Here is a 19,184-nt window from a genome sequence, read left to right as displayed (position 1 = left end):
CCACTAAGCCAGAAAAGCTGAGATTTATATGAAAGCTTTCTGATATAGTGCAGATTCAGGTTTGTTGAAATCATGCCCCCCTGGAGTAGGATGGGGCCACAATAGGGGATCAAAGTTTTACATACAAATATATAGGGAAAATCTTTAAAAATCTTCTTCTCAAGAACCATTGGGCCAAAGAAGTTCATATTTACATGAAAGCTTTCTGACATAGTGTAGATTCAAGTTTGCAAAAACCATGGCCTCCAGGGGTAGGTTTGGGGCCATAATAGGGACTACGGTTTTACATGCAAATAGATATGGAAAATCTTCTGATATGGACCAAGGTGACTCAGGTGAGCGATGTGGCCCATGGGCCTCTTGTTTGTTGTTATGTTACATCGGATATTCTAATTGTTACTAAAGAGTAAAGAGGCCATTTTCACAAACATCTTACGATTAAAATGAAAATTTTAAAACACTAATTCTATTGCAATTCTTCACTCATATATTTCTAAATAAACAAAACTTAAGTATATACCCAGGAGAAAAACGGCATTCTTACTCGGGGCATAGTTGCACTCGTAAGACAGAGACAAAATTCTTATCTTAGTCGTAAGATTTTTTTGTGAAAATGCCTGCTGATCTGTATTGGCTGTGCATACAAATACTTCAATATGCTGTAGATTTTAAAACAAGGATGAGTGATTAATTTGTGGAATATTAATGCAGGTTGGTTTCAACATGGCTCCCAATGATGAAACACCGTTACAGGAGATTCTGAAGCTTGAGTTAGACAAATATCTGGATGTTCTACAGGAAATCAGTTCTCAAGCTAGCAAGGAGTTTGCATTGGAGAAGGTATATCAAATTGTCGTATTCAAGGACATATTCAAAATTTAACCTGTTTTATTTCAAAACCTTTTTCTCGTGGATATATTGTTGAAAACTGCATGGTGATAATTTTTTTAATTGCACTGTGATTTCAGGCTCTGGAGAAGATGAAGAATGATTGGGAGAACATCCATTTCTCTTTTGTCCCATACAAGGACACAGGGATTTCTATCCTCTCCTCCCCAGAGGATATTCAGGTGCTTCTGGACGACCACATTGTGAAGACTACCACGATGAAGGGCTCGCCTTTTATAGAACCATTTGAAGCCGCTGTCAATGAGTGGGACAACCTTCTGGTATGATTTATTAATTGATTAAATATTGTTTAACGTCCCTCTCGAGAATATTTCACTCATATGGAGACGTCACCACTGCTGGTGAAGGGCTGCAAAATTTAGGCCTATGCTTGGTGCTTATGGCCATTGAACAGGGAGGGATCTTTATCGTGCCACACCTGCTGTGACACGGGTTTCTCGGTTTTTGCAATCTCATCCGAAGGACCGCTCCATTTAGTTGCCTCTTACGACAAGCAAGGGGGTACTGAGGACCTATTCTAACCTGGATCCCCATGCGATACCTTCTGGTATGTGAATATGTGTAGCAGGAATTGCATTGTGATTACACGTGAGAAGTCATTTTAATCTCCCCACTCAAAATGTTGGAAGAACATTACCCTCTAACTTCATGAGAAGGGTTGTTCTCTATGGGAAACCATGTCATGACTTTGAACCAGGATCATATATCTCAGTATTCAAGGTCATATACCATTGAACAAGTCTGTGGAGATGAAAAGCAGAGGCTATTCCGTGCCTCAAAGAAGAAGAATGCTTCTAATTCTGAATTTTGAGTACAATTAAATAGACATCTATAAATGATTTTAAAAAATTCTGATATCCATATTACCAAATGACTTCATTAAAAAGATTTTTTTTACTGTGGTTTGATAGACTCCTGACATTAGCTTTGCATTATATCTTTTTCAGCATCGAATAAAAAATATTTTGGAGTCCTGGTTGAAGGTACAGGCAGCTTGGTTATACTTGGAGCCAATTTTTGGTTCCCAGGACATCAGGAACCAGATTCCGGTGGAGGGCAAGATGTTTGAGGAGGTGGATGAACATTGGTAAGATGTTTGAGGAGGTGGATGAACATTGGTAAGATGTTTGAGGGGGTGGATGAACATTGGTAAGATGTTTGAGGAAGTGGATGAACGTTGGTAAGATGTTTGAGGAGGTGGATGAACGTTGGTAAGATGTTTGAGGGGGTGGATGAACATTGGTAAGATGGTTGAGGAGGTAGATGAACATTGGTAAGGCTGTGACTGTCAATTTTTCAGCTGTTTGTAATGCTCCCGTGTAGAGGTCTGAGAAAGTCAATTAAATGTTCTACTGGAAATTTTTATATGCCTTACGATAACTATTATCATACATACAGTAAAAAAACTGATACAACAAATACACTTATAATGAATTCATGCTTACAGCGAAGTGATACAACAAATACACTTATAATGAATTCATGCTTACAGCGAAGTGATTCTAATTCCCTGTAGTTTTAAAACATTATAAACTTATTGGATTTAAAATAAAAAGATTTTAAATGCTGATTACGTAATAGGATTAGGAAGCAGGTATTAATGCCTATAATGAGTCTTCTCCTTATCAAAGGTACGCGTACATGTAGTAATCATTTTATACACTCTATACATAGGAATGCTTGCGTGTACATGTATATTTTGCACTTATTGTATTTAAAATTTGATTAAACTCCTGATTTAGTTACACTACAATTGGATATGACAAATTACATTTATAACAAATCACATTTGTTTGTCCCGAGCACTTTGCTGTCCCTCATATGAATTTATGTAGCAGCTTCAGTTTAAAACATTTTGGTTATACATGTGATAATTATGACATGTAACATTTTGGAGTCATGTTAATAGGAAAACAATCATGGAGAATGCTGTTAAGGACACAAAGGCTTTGGTGGTGGTGTCTCAGGACCAGATGCTGGAGAAACTTCAGCACTCAGAGGTCAGAGTTCATTATCATGGTCCAATGAAAGTTTGAATGAAGTACAGAATTGTTAAAAGAATATAATATGTACAATTTGTAATTTGTGAATATGATACATTTTAGATGAATATATATGTATTAATACAACTTACAATTTGTAAAATAATTATGTTTTGGGGTAATATTTATGTATAGTATAAGTGGAAATTTTAGCTAGACACAAATTTAGCGATTTTTTTTAAAATAAAAAATGGATAAATAAATTTAGCAAGAGCTAATTTTCGAGACTTATAACTCCAGGAAAGATAGCCATTACCCCCGATATGGAATAAATTGTTAGCAATATTCGATTTTTGTGATCTCATCACTCGTTAATTATGTCAAAATTAAATCGTTGCTATAAAAATTCTGCTTATACGATATATTTCATCATACATGTATTACACAGGGAAACTTATCATTCTTTCTGTTTTTTAGTCGATGTTGGATGATATTCAGAAAGGTCTCAATGATTACTTGGAAAAGAAGCGACTCTTCTTCCCCAGGTAAAAATTCTATTTCCCCAGGCAAAAACTACTTCTCCAGGTAAAAATTTTACTTATCTCCAGGTTAAAAATTCTACTTCTCCAGGTAAAAATTCTACTTCCTCAGGTAAAAATTCTGCTTCACCAGGTGAAAATTCTATTTCCCCAGGCAAAAACTCTACTTCTCCAGGTAAAAATTTTACTTATCTCCAGGTAAAAACTCTTCCTTCACCAGATAAAAATTCTACTTCACCAGGTAAAAACTCTACTTCTCCAGGTGAAAATTCTACTTCCCCTTCTATTTCCCCAGGTAAATATTCTTTTTCCCCAGATTAAGTAATTATCAAAGTATAAACAAAGTTCAGCTGTTGATATATTTACATGCAGTTAGATTTAAAAAGATTTTTGGTCAAATCCATCCAATCAGAGATGACAGCTGTTTTGTATTGAATGATTTAATCACTAAAAAAATCTGAGGTATCTTGATAAATTGTCATGCACTGGAATTGCAGTATGACAGTGATGTTTGTAGGGACAGGCATTCATTAAACACATGTACATGTTCAGAGACACATGGAATTCAAAACAAAGTTCCTAGCAAAGAAAATTGTGGATAGCATTTTATACAAGGGGACAAATACCGGGGTTATAATTATCCCATACTGGTAATTAACTTGGATGTTTTTTAGTACAAAATGTATATTTACATGTCTATAAAAGATATTAGTTGGCCAAAACGTGCTCATCTCTACAAAATTTGAACATGGGATTTCCAATAATGCAATATATTAATGTAGTAGTTAGGGCTATACAGACAGCGGATATCGGCATGGGTAGCTCAGTGGTTAGAGCGCCTGACTAGTAATGCATGGATCCCGGGTTCAATTCCTGGTCCAACCAAAGATTTCCTCCTCCTATATTTATATATATATACTTTTGGTGCAGTGACCAAAAATATAGTATATATACGGGACAGAGTTCCACTGAATTTCAACTCCCATAACTGAACACAATTCCTAGTGTATTTAGCAGAAATGAATGGAGAAAAAGTAATGCCTTGGAATGGCCTGAAGGGAAAGCTCAGTCTGCAGACCAACAAAGATTTTCTCCTCTCTCCTATATATACTAAATTTATGATTGACTCTATGAATTAAAAACAAAATCAATTGTATCCTACATGTACAGTTTTGTATTTTGTAGGTTTTTCTTCCTGTCCAACGATGAGTTATTGGAGATTCTTTCCGAGACCAAAGACCCACTCCGAGTGCAGCCGCACTTGAAGAAGTGCTTTGAAGGCATCGCCCAGTTGTCTTTCACTCCTGACACTATAATCACTGGCATGGAGTCTGCAGAGAAAGAGGTGGTAGAGTTTGCCAAGACCATCGCTCCCATGGAGGCCAAGGGTCTGGTGGAGAGATGGCTCTTACAGGTGAGTACCGTAAAAATCAAACACAAACCACCATCCCACCCCCCACCCCACCCCACCCCACCCCACCCCCTCAGTAAAAAAAAATAAAAAAAAAAAAAAAAAGCGAGATATTGCATCTGAAGGTTGATGTCAACTGAACATTGCTGATGCTTTTTGTTTTATTCTAGTTTTGATTTTAAAAAAAAAAATTATACTCTGTTTCAAAGTGTACAGATACAAAATGAAGTGTAAACAATTGTCGTGTACAGATACAGAATGAAGTGTAAACAATTGTCGTGTACAGATACAGAATGAAGTGTAAACAATTGTCGTGTACAGATACAGAATGAAGTGTAAAACAATTGTCGTGTACAGATACAGAATGAAGTGTAAAACAATTGTCGTGTACAGATACAGAATGAAGTGTAAAACAATTGTCGTGTACAGATACAGAATGAAGTGTAAAACAATTGTCGTGTACAGATACAGAATGAAGTGTAAAACAATTGTCGTGTACAGATACAGAATGAAGTGTAAAACAATTGTCGTGTACAGATACAGAATGAAGTGTAAAACAATTGTCGTGTACAGATACAGAATGAAGTGTAAAACAATTGTCGTGTACAGATACAGAATGAAGTGTAAAACAATTGTCGTGTACAGATACAGAATGAAGTGTAAAACAATTGTCGTGTACAGATACAGAATGAAGTGTAAAACAATTGTCGTGTACAGATACAGAATGAAGTGTAAAACAATTGTCGTGTACAGATACAGAATGAAGTGTAAAACAATTGTCGTGTACAGATACAGAATGAAGTGTAAAACAATTGTCGTGTACAGATACAGAATGAAGTGTAAAACAATTGTCGTGTACAGATACAGAATGAAGTGTAAAACAATTGTCGTGTACAGATACAGAATGAAGTGTAAAACAATTGTCGTGTACAGATACAGAATGAAGTGTAAAACAATTGTCGTGTACAGATACAGAATGAAGTGTAAAACAATTGTCGTGTACAGATACAGAATGAAGTGTAAAACAATTGTCGTGTACAGATACAGAATGAAGTGTAAAACAATTGTCGTGTACAGATACAGAATGAAGTGTAAAACAATTGTCGTGTACAGATACAGAATGAAGTGTAAACAATTGTCGTGTACAGATACAGAATGAAGTGTAAACAATTGTCGTGTGTGTTTACAGGTAGAGGAGGTGATGAAATTGAGTTTGAAGGAAGTCACGAAGAAAGCTGTCCATGAGTATCCCACAATTCCCAGAAAGGAATGGGTCATTAAGTGGCCTGGGCAAGTTGTTCTGGCAGCTAGTCAAATCCACTGGACTACAGAGGTCACACAGGTCAGAAAATGTTACCAGCACAATTATGTGGCTCACTTTGACATTTGATGTACCTGCAATGATGTATTATTTTCTTCTTGTTATGTATTTACCAAAATGACGTCTTTTTGGGAACTTGTTTTAAAAGTCAAGGATGATGAAAATAACTACAAAAACTGTACAGCTCAATAGTAAATTAAGGTGGCTCTGTACATAAATGATGAAGATAATTTGATGTGCATTATATATTGTTTTCAGTCTATCACCAGTGGCTTCATGGGACCTTATCTTGCCAAAAGCAACAAGCAGATAGATGAAGTGGTGGCGCTGGTGAGGGGATCTTTGTCTAAGATGGCGAGGATCACTTTAGGAGCCCTCATTGTCATTGATGTACATGGTAATGCTAGAGCTGCTGTTTTTATCAATTAGAAAATGAAATATTTATTGTTGCAATGGAAAATTTCAAAATATGCCGTATTACTATAAGTCTTATTAGTTATTCATGTGATACAGTGGAACCCCGTTATTACGTTTTCCATTTTGTCACGATAAAATAACGTAATACCGGGGGCAACGTAATAAACGTTCCCAGTTAAATCCGTTAAAAATATCCTTTGGAAATTGTATATCGTCCGTTGGTACTCCGTGAAGGGGTGTGTGAATATATCTTTACTGTTTCTTTGTTTAAAAGACTATGATACTTTGTTTTATTTACATCTTATCTTTAATGTCCGTAATTCTTCATGTTCTTATCCCTTTTCTTTATTTCGGTGTAGGATACATAAGGATGTTTTGATAAACGTTGCTTTTTCTGCATTCGTTTGGACCGCCATTTTGTTCAACTTTAAAACAATGCGTTCATGTAAATTTCTCTCAATAACTCGTTCCGGTTCGTATTCAACATTCGTATTTAAAAAATAACAAAACATCGTTTTTATTAAGTTCTCTAATTACACAACACAATAAAAAAAATCCCGCCCAAAAAACAACAAAACTATAGACACAAAACGCACACGATACCCAACACTTACACACTTCTCACCAACGATAAACACGGAGAACAATTTAAGCGCAATCCACATAAAAAAAATATAATGATGCACGAAGATTTCATTTATAACGCTAAATGATGGCACTAAAATCACGTGCGCATCAAGGGATTTTAAATATTCACCGAGGTAAATGCTGTGCACGAATCGGCCGATAGATTGGTGTATGTATGGACGAGATTTACGAACACCCAAGCTGCATGTCGAAACAACGAACAATTTTTTTAATTGAACACCTTTAATCACCTATGTCCAAGCAGTTACCCAAGCGGTTGTAACATTGCTACGATAAATCTTGTCTTTCTTGTTTGGTACCAAAGCTTTCCGTGAATAGAGTTTTAATATCGAAGGTAATCACACTATGCTGAGCTGAACACGCAGGCGGTTGAGAAATTATTTCTTTGATTATCAAAATATGAAAAATGAAGTAAATTTCATAGAGTACAATTTCTAAATAAACATTATTTAATTGTTTATCACTGGCTTCTATACGGGGTATTCACCTGTATTGATGTCGCTAGATCTATCGAAGCGTGATCAGTCAAGCGTCTCTAATCCCCAAACAGACCAGGAAATTTAGGTGGTGACTGCCTCAGGCAGTCAAGGTGTGAATGGCTTATTATTTTGAGAATCACTATTGAATAATTAGGGGTTTATTACGTTTTTGTCGGAATTTTTACAACGTAATACCGAGTCCCGGCATTTTAGGACAACGTAATAACGAGGTCTATTTTATATAGGTTTGTTAAGAAATGGTTTTGTGCTTTGAAATTCCAACGTAATATGCGGACTAACGTAATAAAGGGGGAACGTAATAACGGGGTTCCACTGTAGATTGGAAGAATTACGCGAGGATAAATTTCTTGTGCATATGTAGGAATATACAGTACTGCATGTTATTTTATGATTTTTAAAAACTTTAATAATTAAACTCTACATTTCACCAAATGATTAGCTCAGTGAAACATGAATTTGATCACGACATGTGAACTGATTTGTGTGTTTTCAGCTAGAGATGTTGTCTCCCACCTAAATGATGTTCAGACCCGCAGTGTGAATGATTTCTCGTGGATCAGTCAGCTTCGCTATTACTTCATCGACGATTTGGTCCAGGTGAAAATGATCACTACCACCGTGGCATATGCTTATGAGTATCTTGGCAACACGGGTAGACTGGTCATCACACCACTGACTGATAGATGTTACAGGTCAGTAAAAAATGTATGGCTATCCTCCGGATGGAAATAGGTAGCTTACTGAAAGAAGGAGAAATAAAGCTTGATTACAGATTATAAAGAGCTTATGAAACTGCGATAAGTATCCAGATTAAAATCCTTTAAGAATTCTTGATTCTGCTTTGAAATTGCATGATGGATGTTAAGTAACATTTTTATTCTGTTTCAAATTATAGATTTCATTATAGATCTGAAATAGTCTACATGTTATGTAGCCTTGATTTGAAATTTGTGAGAATTGTCAGATAACGATTCTTACGACGGTCCATTACAGGACATTGATGGGTGCCCTGCTTCTAAATCTGGGTGGGGCGCCGGAGGGACCGGCTGGGACAGGAAAAACAGAGACCTCCAAAGATTTGGCTAAAGCCGTAGCCAAACAGTGTGTGGTGTTTAACTGCTCTGATGGGCTGGACTACAAAGCTATGGGCAAATTCTTCAAAGGGTTAGCCCAGTCTGGGGCATGGGCATGCTTTGATGAGTTCAATCGGATTGAACTAGAGGTATGATTTTTATTTTGGATTTTGGGGAGTTCCTTCGCGATAGTTTTTTTTAAATGATCAGCAATATAATCTGAGAAATGGAACATTTTCAGTCACATGCATGTATTTTTATTTTTAGAAATATATGAAGAATGCAGTATTTAAATCATATTAATGGTTACAAAACATTTTTTCTATGTGCAGGTGTTGTCGGTGATAGCCCAGCAAGTTCAGACGATACAGCGTGCCATAGCGGAGCAGCTCCAGATGTTCCTGTTCGAGGGGACCCAGATCAGATTAGACCCGACCTGTACCATCTTCATCACGATGAACCCAGGATATGCTGGCAGAGCGGAACTTCCAGACAACCTCAAAGTTAGTTCAGTTATGAAATAATTGAAGAGGAACAATATTGCGGGCAGATACTGACAATTTTGTATGTCTAAGTGTCACCTCGAGATTGGTTTTGCTGGGGGTTGAAAATTGGCCGAGATTGGAGTCTGTAAAAGCTGCATATATGAATAAGTGATGGAAAACTTAAAACAGATTGCATTAATAATGTTGAGATGGTTTTTCATTTTCCAAACACCACCAAAGTTTCTGTTGGGGGGGAGGGGGGGGGGGATCTTTAGAAAACCCATTTTGAATAACTCCTAATTGTATGTTATGTTGTATTTCAGGTATTATTCCGAACCGTGGCCATGATGGTCCCAGATTACGCCATGATTGCCGAGATTTCCCTCTATTCCATGGGCTTTGTGGACGCCCGCAGTATGTCCACTAAGATTGTAGCCACTTACCGTCTGTGTTCAGAGCAACTGTCTTCCCAGCATCACTATGACTACGGCATGAGAGCCGTCAAATCCGTACTGACGGCAGCCGGAAACCTGAAGTTGAAGTATCCAGATCATCGAGAAGATGTGCTGGTGCTGAAATCCATCAACGACGTCAATCTTCCCAAAGTGAGCAAGTCTTCAAAATTGTAGATTTAGAGGGGGGAAAATGTCGTCATTCTGAAGTCAGTGTAGTACCCAATGTGAGAAACTGAGTGAAATTGGTATTTTCTTATGAAACTTTCCATCTTGTTTCAGTTCTTGTCCCATGATATCCCACTGTTCCAAGGAATCATTTCGGACTTGTTCCCTGGAGTAGAGCTTCCAGAGGCAGACTATGGGGACTTAGAGGAGGCCCTGATAGAGCACATAAAGAAAAGACAACTGCAGCCTGACAAGTGGTTCATTGAGAAAATGATACAGGTAAACACCAAAAGCAAGGGCATTAACCAGGTCTTTTATTGCACACGGGCATTAATATTAACCAGGGCTTTTATTGCACACGGGCATTAATATTAACCAGGTCTTTTATTGCACACGGGCATTAATATTAACCAGGGCTTTTATTGCACACGGGCATTAATATTAACCAGGTCTTTTATTGCACACGGGCATTAATATTAACCAGGTCTTTTATTGCACACGGGCATTGATATTAACCAGGTCTTTTATTGCACACGGGCATTGATATTAACCAGGGCTTTTATTGCACACGGGCATTGATATTAACCAGGTCTTTTATTGCACACGGGCATTGATATTAACCAGGGCTTTTATTGCACACGGGCATTGATATTAACCAGGTCTTTTATTGCACACGGGCATTGATATTAACCAGGGCTTTTATTGCACACGGGCATTAATATTAACCAGAGCTTTTATTGCACACGGGCATTAATATTAACCAGGGCTTTTATTGCACACGGGCATTAATATTAACCAGGTCTTTTATTGCACACGGGCATTAATATTAACCAGGTCTTTTATTGCACACGGGCATTAATATTAACCAGGGCTTTTATTGCACACAAACTTTGGGCAGTCAAGAGGTTAATCGAACAGAACTGGAAAATTAGAATGCCATTAATTAATAGCCTCTAGGAATGAAAATAAACGCAAAAGCTGTATATACATGTGTAAAGATGTATTTACCTTCAGAGAATTTTAAAACTCTCTTCACCGAAAAGTATCGTTTTTTTATCATCAATCATCATATTGAATAGCAAACAAAGCATGGTGTCACACAGAATGTGTATTCAGAAAGGAAGGGATTGACATAAAATGATTTTTTCCCCAGATTTATGATATGATCTTGGTGCGACATGGTCTGATGATTGTTGGAGATCCGCTGGGAGGAAAAACGTCAGCCTTCAAGATCCTCGCAGAGGCCTTGCACGTGATGCATGACAAAGGTCTCATGGAGGAAAATAAGGTATATTTTGCAGAGACGGTAATTTCGTTTGTTATATTAAGTATCTAGCCGCTAAAAAATGCAAAATATTGTTATCAAAATTTGATGCGCTTCAACTTTTTTCCCAAAACCTATGCATATTTGCAGTTAGAAATTGTTAAGGTCGCAGTGACCTTTAACCTCGTGATTGGTTCCTGATAAAATGCTGATTTATTTGAGTCCCAGACAGGGTAGATGTGAGTTCTGGAGTAAACACTAACCCATGTGTGTCCAGTGTGAAGTTCAAGGCTATTTATATAAACACTAACCCATGTGTGTCCAGTGTGAAGTTCAAGGCTATTTATATAAACACTAACCCATGTGTGTCCAGTGTGAAGTTCAAGGCTATTTATATAAACACTAATTCATGTGTGTCCAGTGTGAAGTTCAAGGCTATTTATATAAACACTAATCCACGTGTGTCCAGTGTGAAGTTCAAGGCTATTTATATAAACACTAATCCACGTGTGTCCAGTGTGAAGTTCAAGGCTATTTATATAAACACTAATCCACGTGTGTCCAGTGTGAAGTTCAAGGCTATTTATATAAACACTAATCCACGTGTGTCCAGTGTGAAGTTCAAGGCTATTTATATAAACACTAATACATGTGTGTCCAGTGTGAAGTTCAAGGCTATTTATATAAACACTAATCCATGTGTGTCCAGTGTGAAGTTCAAGGCTATTTATATAAACACTAATCCATGTGTGCCCAGTGTGAAGTTCAAGGCTATTTATATAAACACTAACCCACGTGTGTCCAGTGTGAAGTTCAAGGCTATTTATATAAACACTAACCCATGTGTGCCCAGTGTGAAGTTCAAGGCTATTTATATAAACACTAACCCATGTGTGTCCAGTGTGAAGTTCAAGGCTATTTATATAAACACTAATCCATGTGTGTCCAGTGTGAAGTTCAAGGCTATTTATATAAATTATAGGTGATGTTCTCCATAATTAACCCCAAGGCCATCACTATGGTAGATGTTAGTTTTGGAGTAAACACTAACCCATGTGTGTCCAGTGTGAAGTTCAAGATATTTATATAAATTATAGGTGATGTTCTCCATAATTAACCCCAAGGCCATCACTATCGTAGATGTGAGTTCTGGAGTAAACACTAATCCATGTGTGTCCAGTGTGAAGTTCAAGGCTATTTATATAAATTATAGGTGATGTTCTCCATAATTAACCCCAAGGCCATCACTATGGGACAGTTGTATGGTAGATTTGATCCTGTCTCACATGAATGGTTTGATGGTGAGTATGACGTATAAGTGAGCTTAACAATTGGGCCCATGAAAGGGGCTTTATTACTGTAAGGTTGACTTGGTCGGTCACTATGTAAAATTTTGGCGGAACTCGGTTATTTTCAGGTGTCCTGGCAAACACGTTCAGGGAGCATGCTTCAAACACCTGTCCGGACAGGAAGTGGATTATATTTGACGGACCAGTGGATGCTGTGTGGATTGAGAACATGAACACCGTCCTTGATGACAACAAAAAGGTGTGTGTACTTTCACTTTCTGATTTTGAATGCAGAATACAAGGTTTACGCGATTGAGATGTAGGGCTCACGACAGGTGTGACTGATCTACAGGGGATGCCTACTCCTCCTAGACACCTGATCCCTCCTCTGGTTTGCCTAGGGGTCTGTTATAATAGTCATGAATGTGTAAGAAAGTTACATTTGTTGTGTAATGTTTTGTAACATTCCACTGGAGACTGAGTATGCATGTATACCTGCTGGTATTGATAATCTTATGAAGGAATGGAATTCAATACAAGGTGAAAAAAAATGATTATAAAGATAAGAGATGATATAAGGAAAGTGATTATAAAGATGATATAAGCAAAGCACTTGACTCCTTTCAGCTGTGTCTAATGAGTGGAGAGATCATCCAAATGAACAATACACAGAACATGATCTTTGAGGCTATGGACCTGGAGCAGGCATCACCAGCCACAGTCAGCAGGTCAGATATCTATCACACACAGTCAGCAGGTCAGATATCTCTACCACACACAGTCAGCAGGTCAGATATTTCTATCACACACAGTCAGCAGGTCAGATATCTCTATCACACACAGTCAGCAGGTCAGATATCTCTATCACACAGTCAGCAGGTCAGATATCTCTGTCACACAGTCAGCAGGTCAGATATCTCTGTCACACACAGTCAGCAGGTCAGATATCTCTACCACACACAGTCAGCAAGTCAGATATCACTATCACACAGTCAGCAGGTCAGATATCTCTATCACACAGTCAGCAGGTCAGATATCTCTACCACACACAGTCAACAGGTCAGATATCTCTATCACACAGTCAGCAGGTCAGATATCTCTATCACACAGTCAGCAGGTCAGATATCTCTACCACACACAGTCAGCAGGTCAGATATCTCTGTCACACAGCAGGTCAGATATCTCTACCACACACAGTCAGCAGGTCAGATATCTCTATCACACAGTCAGCAGGTCAGATATCTCTATCACACAGTCAGCAGGTCAGATATCTCTACCACACACAGTCAGCAAGTCAGATATCTAGGGAAGAGAGATTGATGGAGCATGGAATTACAAACTTTTGAATTTGTCTGTAATTTGCAATGTTTATAGGTAGACAGTAGCGATGTTAGTAATTGTGAAAGTGCTGATCTTCTAAGCCTGTCTGTACAGTAAAACATGATTACAGCAAACACGCTTATAATGAATTCAAACTTACAGTAAAACACAGTTATAGCAAACATACTTATAATGAATCCACACTTATAGTAAAACACGGTTACAGTGAACACGCCTATAATGAATTCATGCTTACAGTAAAACACGGTTACAGTGAACACTTATAATGAATTCAGACTTACAGTAAAACATGGTTACAGCGAACACACTTATAATGAATTCACATTTACAGTAAAACATGGTTACAGCAAACACGCTTATAATGAATTCACATTTACAGTAAAACATGGTTACAGCAAACACGCTTATAATGAATTCATACTTACAGTGAAGTAATTTTTGTTCCTTGTAGTTTTGAAACAGATCATGAACTTACTGGATATAATGAATTACATTTATAACATATAAAAATTGTTTGTCCCAAGCACTTCGCTGTAAATGTGTTTTACTGAAATTTTGAAATGTGTAATAGAAAGAAACTGTATTATGTAGATGCGGTATGATTTACATGGATCCTCTGCAGTTAGGAAGTGACTCCCTAGTCAAATCCTGGATGGAATATGAACTCCCTAATAACCTCACATGGGAACAGAAAGACACTATCAAGGTACACACCAGATAGAAAATTTCGCCAGGGCCTTGATTGATATTTTGTTATATAAAGAAATTTTTGTGTACTGTATACAAGAAAACGTACCAGTTTTAATTTTCCCTTATCATAATTTGTCAAATTTAAATTAATTTACTACTCTGAATTAGTGAAAGACCACTTTGGACAAATCTAAAGGGGATAAAGTGTTTTTCATTGTCTTGGCTATTAAGGGACAAAAATTCCCATTTGAAGCATAAACAATTTGCTTTTGGTCATGTTCGTACTTCCTTGTCCAAATCATTTATCACACAGCTGTAAATTTGTGTTTTTTATGTACAATATATATTATATGTTATATTTTTAGGTGTAGTTTTTTTCACAGTTGGGGTGGGGGTGCTGTGAAAAATGAACTACAACAAAAATAAGGCTGTATATGTCAATCTGTCACATTTTGTTCCCTATAATTTCGATTAGATGGCTATCAGAATATACAAGCAATGATTTTTTTTTAAATAACAGATGCTATTTGATTGGATGGCTATCAGAATATACAAACAATGATTTTTTTTTAATAGATGCTATTTGATTGGATGGCTATCAGAATATACAATGATTTTTTTTTAACATGCTATTTGATTGGATTATCAGAATACACAAACAATGATTTTTTTTAACAGATGCTATTTGATTGGATGCTAGAGCCGTGTTTGAATTTTGTGTCCAAATACTGTAAGTGCCTTTTGACCTGTCACCCGATGCACATGACAGCCAGCATGCTGACCCTCTACAGCTGCATGATGGAAGATGTCAGGTATCTATAGAACAGTGGTGGATGTGACTGGTCATCTTTAATTAAATGTCTCCTAACTTAATTCAGAGTAACATGTCAACATTCATAAAGACCTTGATTTGGAGACAAACTGAGCGGGAGTTACTGTACTTTATTTCAACGATCTGAAAGATCTAGGTGTCTTCCCACCTCAGCTCGCTGTTTCTCCAATTCTCTTTTTATAGTTTTTACATTCTCTATCTACACCTCTTTTCTTACTACCCCCCCCCCCCCTTTTTCTGAAGCTTGAACCTTCACTGACTATCTTTTTCATCTTTTAATCGCTCATTTTGTGGAGTTCCTGCCAGCTTATCTCCAGCTCCCTTCTCCTTTAATCCAAACTTTCCAACAGCAATATGAAGTTTACCCAGCATTTAGGCAAAGCTATAGATCTTGCAGAAGACCTACAATAGTTTTTTTTTTTTTTACTCCTGCAGAAAGCTTGGTATGGAAGAGGATGAAGATGAGGAGGAGGCATTTATGGAGGAAGATGATGAGGAAGGAGGAGGATCTGACACAGACGAGGAATCCTCAAAGGAGAAGTCGCTGACCGACCAGAAAATCATTGAGGAGAGGACCGCCATGCTGATAGCTTATTTCTTCTTCTCCATGGTGTGGTCAGTCGGGGCCACGCTGGACGTCAACTCACGTGCCAAGTTTGATGAATTTTTCAAGGGACTTTGTGATATGGATGGCACCACTGCTAAGTATCCGAGGTAACTCTATTTTCTTTCAACTATTTTGAAAAGAGATTAAATAAGATTTAGTGAAAATATTGTCCAGATAGGAATTTTTTTAAAAGAGTATTGTTATATGCAATGTGTACATAATGCTGAACTGCATCCATGCTAAGCCTTAAAGATTTCTGATAACAGTGAATTAACTCTATTTTCATTTGTAGATGAAATGTATCATAAGGACATGGACACGCTTTGAGTGGAAATTTTTCAAATTTTATTTTTCCACATTTAATGTTTAGAACGCTTAACTAAAGTATTTCTAATGGTAAGCAAAAATTTGAATGTCAGTTGCCAAGGTGCATGGGAGATACAGAGCTCACAATTCTTTGTTACATAAACAAGGATCGTGCCATGTTTTTGTTTTCATGAGTTAAATAATTCCAATGTTATTTATTACAATTGTTTTGATTGGACAAAAATAAAGCTGAACAAGAGTTTACACATCAATAAATCCGAAAACGCGATGTATTCATACACGCCTGAAAACGAATAACATAGTGCGGAGAAACTATTCAAATTTTTGCAATTGTCAATAAAGTGAATGAATTGGAATTATAAGAATCAAACATTCTTTTTGAAGAATTTATCGATGTGTAAACTCAGGACATTTTACTCACAAACTTAACATAAAAGTGCTTCGCACTTTTGTTCAGTTTGTGAGTAAAATGTCTGGAGTTTACACATCGATAAATTCTTCAAAAATAATGTTTAATCCTATAATATACGAGTAAAAGTTTTGTTTAAAGCAGATTTTTTAAAATTTACAAGTTCATTCTGAACACAATTAAATAGTTTCTAGTGTTTAGCACATCTCATTTTGCTTTTTAAAAAAATACTATTTTCTATTAAGTAGTCTATATGTAAACAAAAACATGGCACAAACCTGATGTTTACATACCAAAGAATTGTGAGTGCTGTATCTTACTTGTAACTCAACAACTGACATTCAGATTTTGGTTGACCATTAGAAATACTTTATTTAAGCATTGTAAACAATAAAAGGGAAAAGGAAAAAAAAATTGAAAATTTTCAACTCAAATCGTGTTCATGCCCCTTTAATGTGTCTTACGATTTGTTATCTTTCTTTTCTTACAGTCAGAATGATATATGAATTCGCTCATCATGCACGCACCATCATTTTTGTTTCGTGCATTTTACTTGATTTTATTTTAATTTAGTGTGGCACTTTTTTTATAATCATACTTTATTCACGTTTTACATGCGTTTTTTCGCCTGTTTTTTGATGAACTGTCACGAGTCACTTGCAACATGTAAACTCTGGGAAATTTTTTGTCTTCTTTAATTTCAAAGAAATTAAGATCCATTGTAAATCTTCCAAAGTCATGTTCAATAATTTCCCAGAGTGCAAAGCTGGAATTTAATTAACATAACTTCATCCTAACTCACTATTTCAATAGGGCTGGAAATAGAATAAACAGGTGAGTATGAGAGCATGACGTTGATTGGTCCTTCCAGGTCTGGTGGGAGTGGTTTTCTGGTCATGTGACTAGAGATTGTGACCAAATTAGGATAGGATTTGCACCATACTAACATGAACCCATGAAAAAGGGTACCAATTGGAATTCATTTTAATGAATCTCATGAATCTATAATAATCCAATATATAACTTCATATGAACCAACTGTAAAATACGACTTTTTTTACTTGATTAAAATATCTTTTTTTTACTTGATTAAAATACCAAGTTTTCACCTGAACTGATTTGAAAGTTAAGTATTATTTCCCAGCATGCATTCCCCCTCCATTTGATCCCTGTATTTACACCCCCGTGTAACAGCATGTTGAAATAAAACAGTCCTGGATTCCATTGTTTTTCCTGTTAATTACTTTATCCTAACAAACTCTCAATATTATCTGTGATCAATGGTTAAAACTAGTTTTATGGGTGTTCATAATATATAATTATTTTTTCAGTGGTATCTGGTATTAATGATTAATTAAAAACACAATTTCTTTACATAAGGTGTTGGTTTGTGTTTAAAGCATGCTACATTCTTTGTTGTTTGTATGCTAAAGGATGATCATGACTGTTAGTTAAGTCACAATCATGATTATGTTTAATCATGGTTGGATTTTTTAATCATGATCATGGTTATGTTTAATCATGGTTGGAGTGTTTAATAATGAACATGATTATGTTTGATCATGGTTATATCTAATCATGGTTGGAGTGTTCAATAATGATCATGATTATGTTTAATCATGGTTTGATTTGTATGATCATGGTTATGTTTAATCATGGTTGGAGTGTTTAATAGTGAGCATGATTATGTTTAATCATGGTTTGATGTGTTTAATCATGATCATGGTTAGATTTTTTGAGGGAATTAGGCTCAGTAGAAGTTGTTGTGTGGCTAGATATTCATTTCATTTTAACTAAATGTGTTTTGTGTATGCACTTACCACCTAGTTGAATTTTAAAGATTTGTTTTAGTTTACCAATTTGAAAGATGGAAAAAGTAAATTGCATGGTTTAATTACCATGACAATCTATTGATTTTGTTAAATTAACATAAACTCCATTCAATTCTCAATATAAAAGATTCACATTAGGAATTTATGTAGCAGCAGATGCCAAAGGAGTGAAGAATGAATTTCACTACCACTGAAAATCATTGTTTGTTTTAAAGGAGTCACTTTTGTATGTTTTGCCTCTTGTTTCTTGCATAATTTCACCAAAGATTCTCAGCTGTAAATTGTGATATATTCTTTCATTCAGATCAATGTTTATCAAGGCTGTGATAGCTACAGTTTGAAATTAATATGAACATATCAGAGAGAGGGAGAAAAAAAAATATTTTCAGATTTTATCTATTTCTCTATGGTGTTTGAGTGCAACTATCAGATCTATTTTTATTTTGCAGACCCAAAGATTTGAAATTTGCCAACAACTTGAAAATTCCCAAAAATGGCTCTGTTTATGAATTTGTCTACTTGAGGAAACAATATGGCTCCTGGTACAAGTGGACCAGTTTGATAAACCCACTCAACATCGATGAGAAGGCTAAGGTAACTATAGACTAGGTTGACGTCTCCAAGGGTGGTAACTCTTCATGTTCATTCTCACTTGAGCCTTTTCACTGTTTGTTGAACTAATGTCTAA

At 36.3% G+C, this 19,184-nt stretch overlaps 1 protein-coding gene across 7 annotated transcripts in view; it reads left to right on the top strand.

Moving 5' to 3' along the window:
• Positions 1-19,184, top strand: part of LOC125653814 (dynein axonemal heavy chain 3-like) — an 86,071-nt gene that overhangs the window by 19,998 nt on the left and 46,889 nt on the right. For 6 of the 7 annotated variants that reach the window (XM_056143553.1, XM_056143552.1, XM_056143551.1 and 3 more), the window contains exons 16-37: positions 712-840; positions 969-1,169; positions 1,857-1,996; positions 2,819-2,909; positions 3,369-3,436; positions 4,616-4,844; positions 6,031-6,183; positions 6,421-6,559; positions 8,221-8,419; positions 8,721-8,949; positions 9,133-9,303; positions 9,609-9,890; positions 10,020-10,184; positions 11,059-11,193; positions 12,383-12,470; positions 12,587-12,717; positions 13,086-13,186; positions 14,391-14,505; positions 15,168-15,301; positions 15,757-16,035; positions 17,478-17,498; positions 18,946-19,090. In XM_056143553.1, the coding sequence (XP_055999528.1) occupies positions 712-840; positions 969-1,169; positions 1,857-1,996; positions 2,819-2,909; positions 3,369-3,436; positions 4,616-4,844; positions 6,031-6,183; positions 6,421-6,559; positions 8,221-8,419; positions 8,721-8,949; positions 9,133-9,303; positions 9,609-9,890; positions 10,020-10,184; positions 11,059-11,193; positions 12,383-12,470; positions 12,587-12,717; positions 13,086-13,186; positions 14,391-14,505; positions 15,168-15,301; positions 15,757-16,035; positions 17,478-17,498; positions 18,946-19,090 (3,345 nt within the window). The remainder of the gene's footprint in view (positions 1-711; positions 841-968; positions 1,170-1,856; positions 1,997-2,818; positions 2,910-3,368; positions 3,437-4,615; positions 4,845-6,030; positions 6,184-6,420; positions 6,560-8,220; positions 8,420-8,720; positions 8,950-9,132; positions 9,304-9,608; positions 9,891-10,019; positions 10,185-11,058; positions 11,194-12,382; positions 12,471-12,586; positions 12,718-13,085; positions 13,187-14,390; positions 14,506-15,167; positions 15,302-15,756; positions 16,036-17,477; positions 17,499-18,945; positions 19,091-19,184) is intronic. The other variant, XM_056143554.1, reaches the window with a different exon arrangement.

Source organism: Ostrea edulis, chromosome 7 (assembly GCF_947568905.1).
Source record: "Ostrea edulis chromosome 7, xbOstEdul1.1, whole genome shotgun sequence".
Taxonomy (NCBI): Eukaryota; Metazoa; Mollusca; class Bivalvia; order Ostreida; family Ostreidae; genus Ostrea; species Ostrea edulis.
This window is presented reverse-complemented; position numbering and strand designations above follow the sequence as displayed.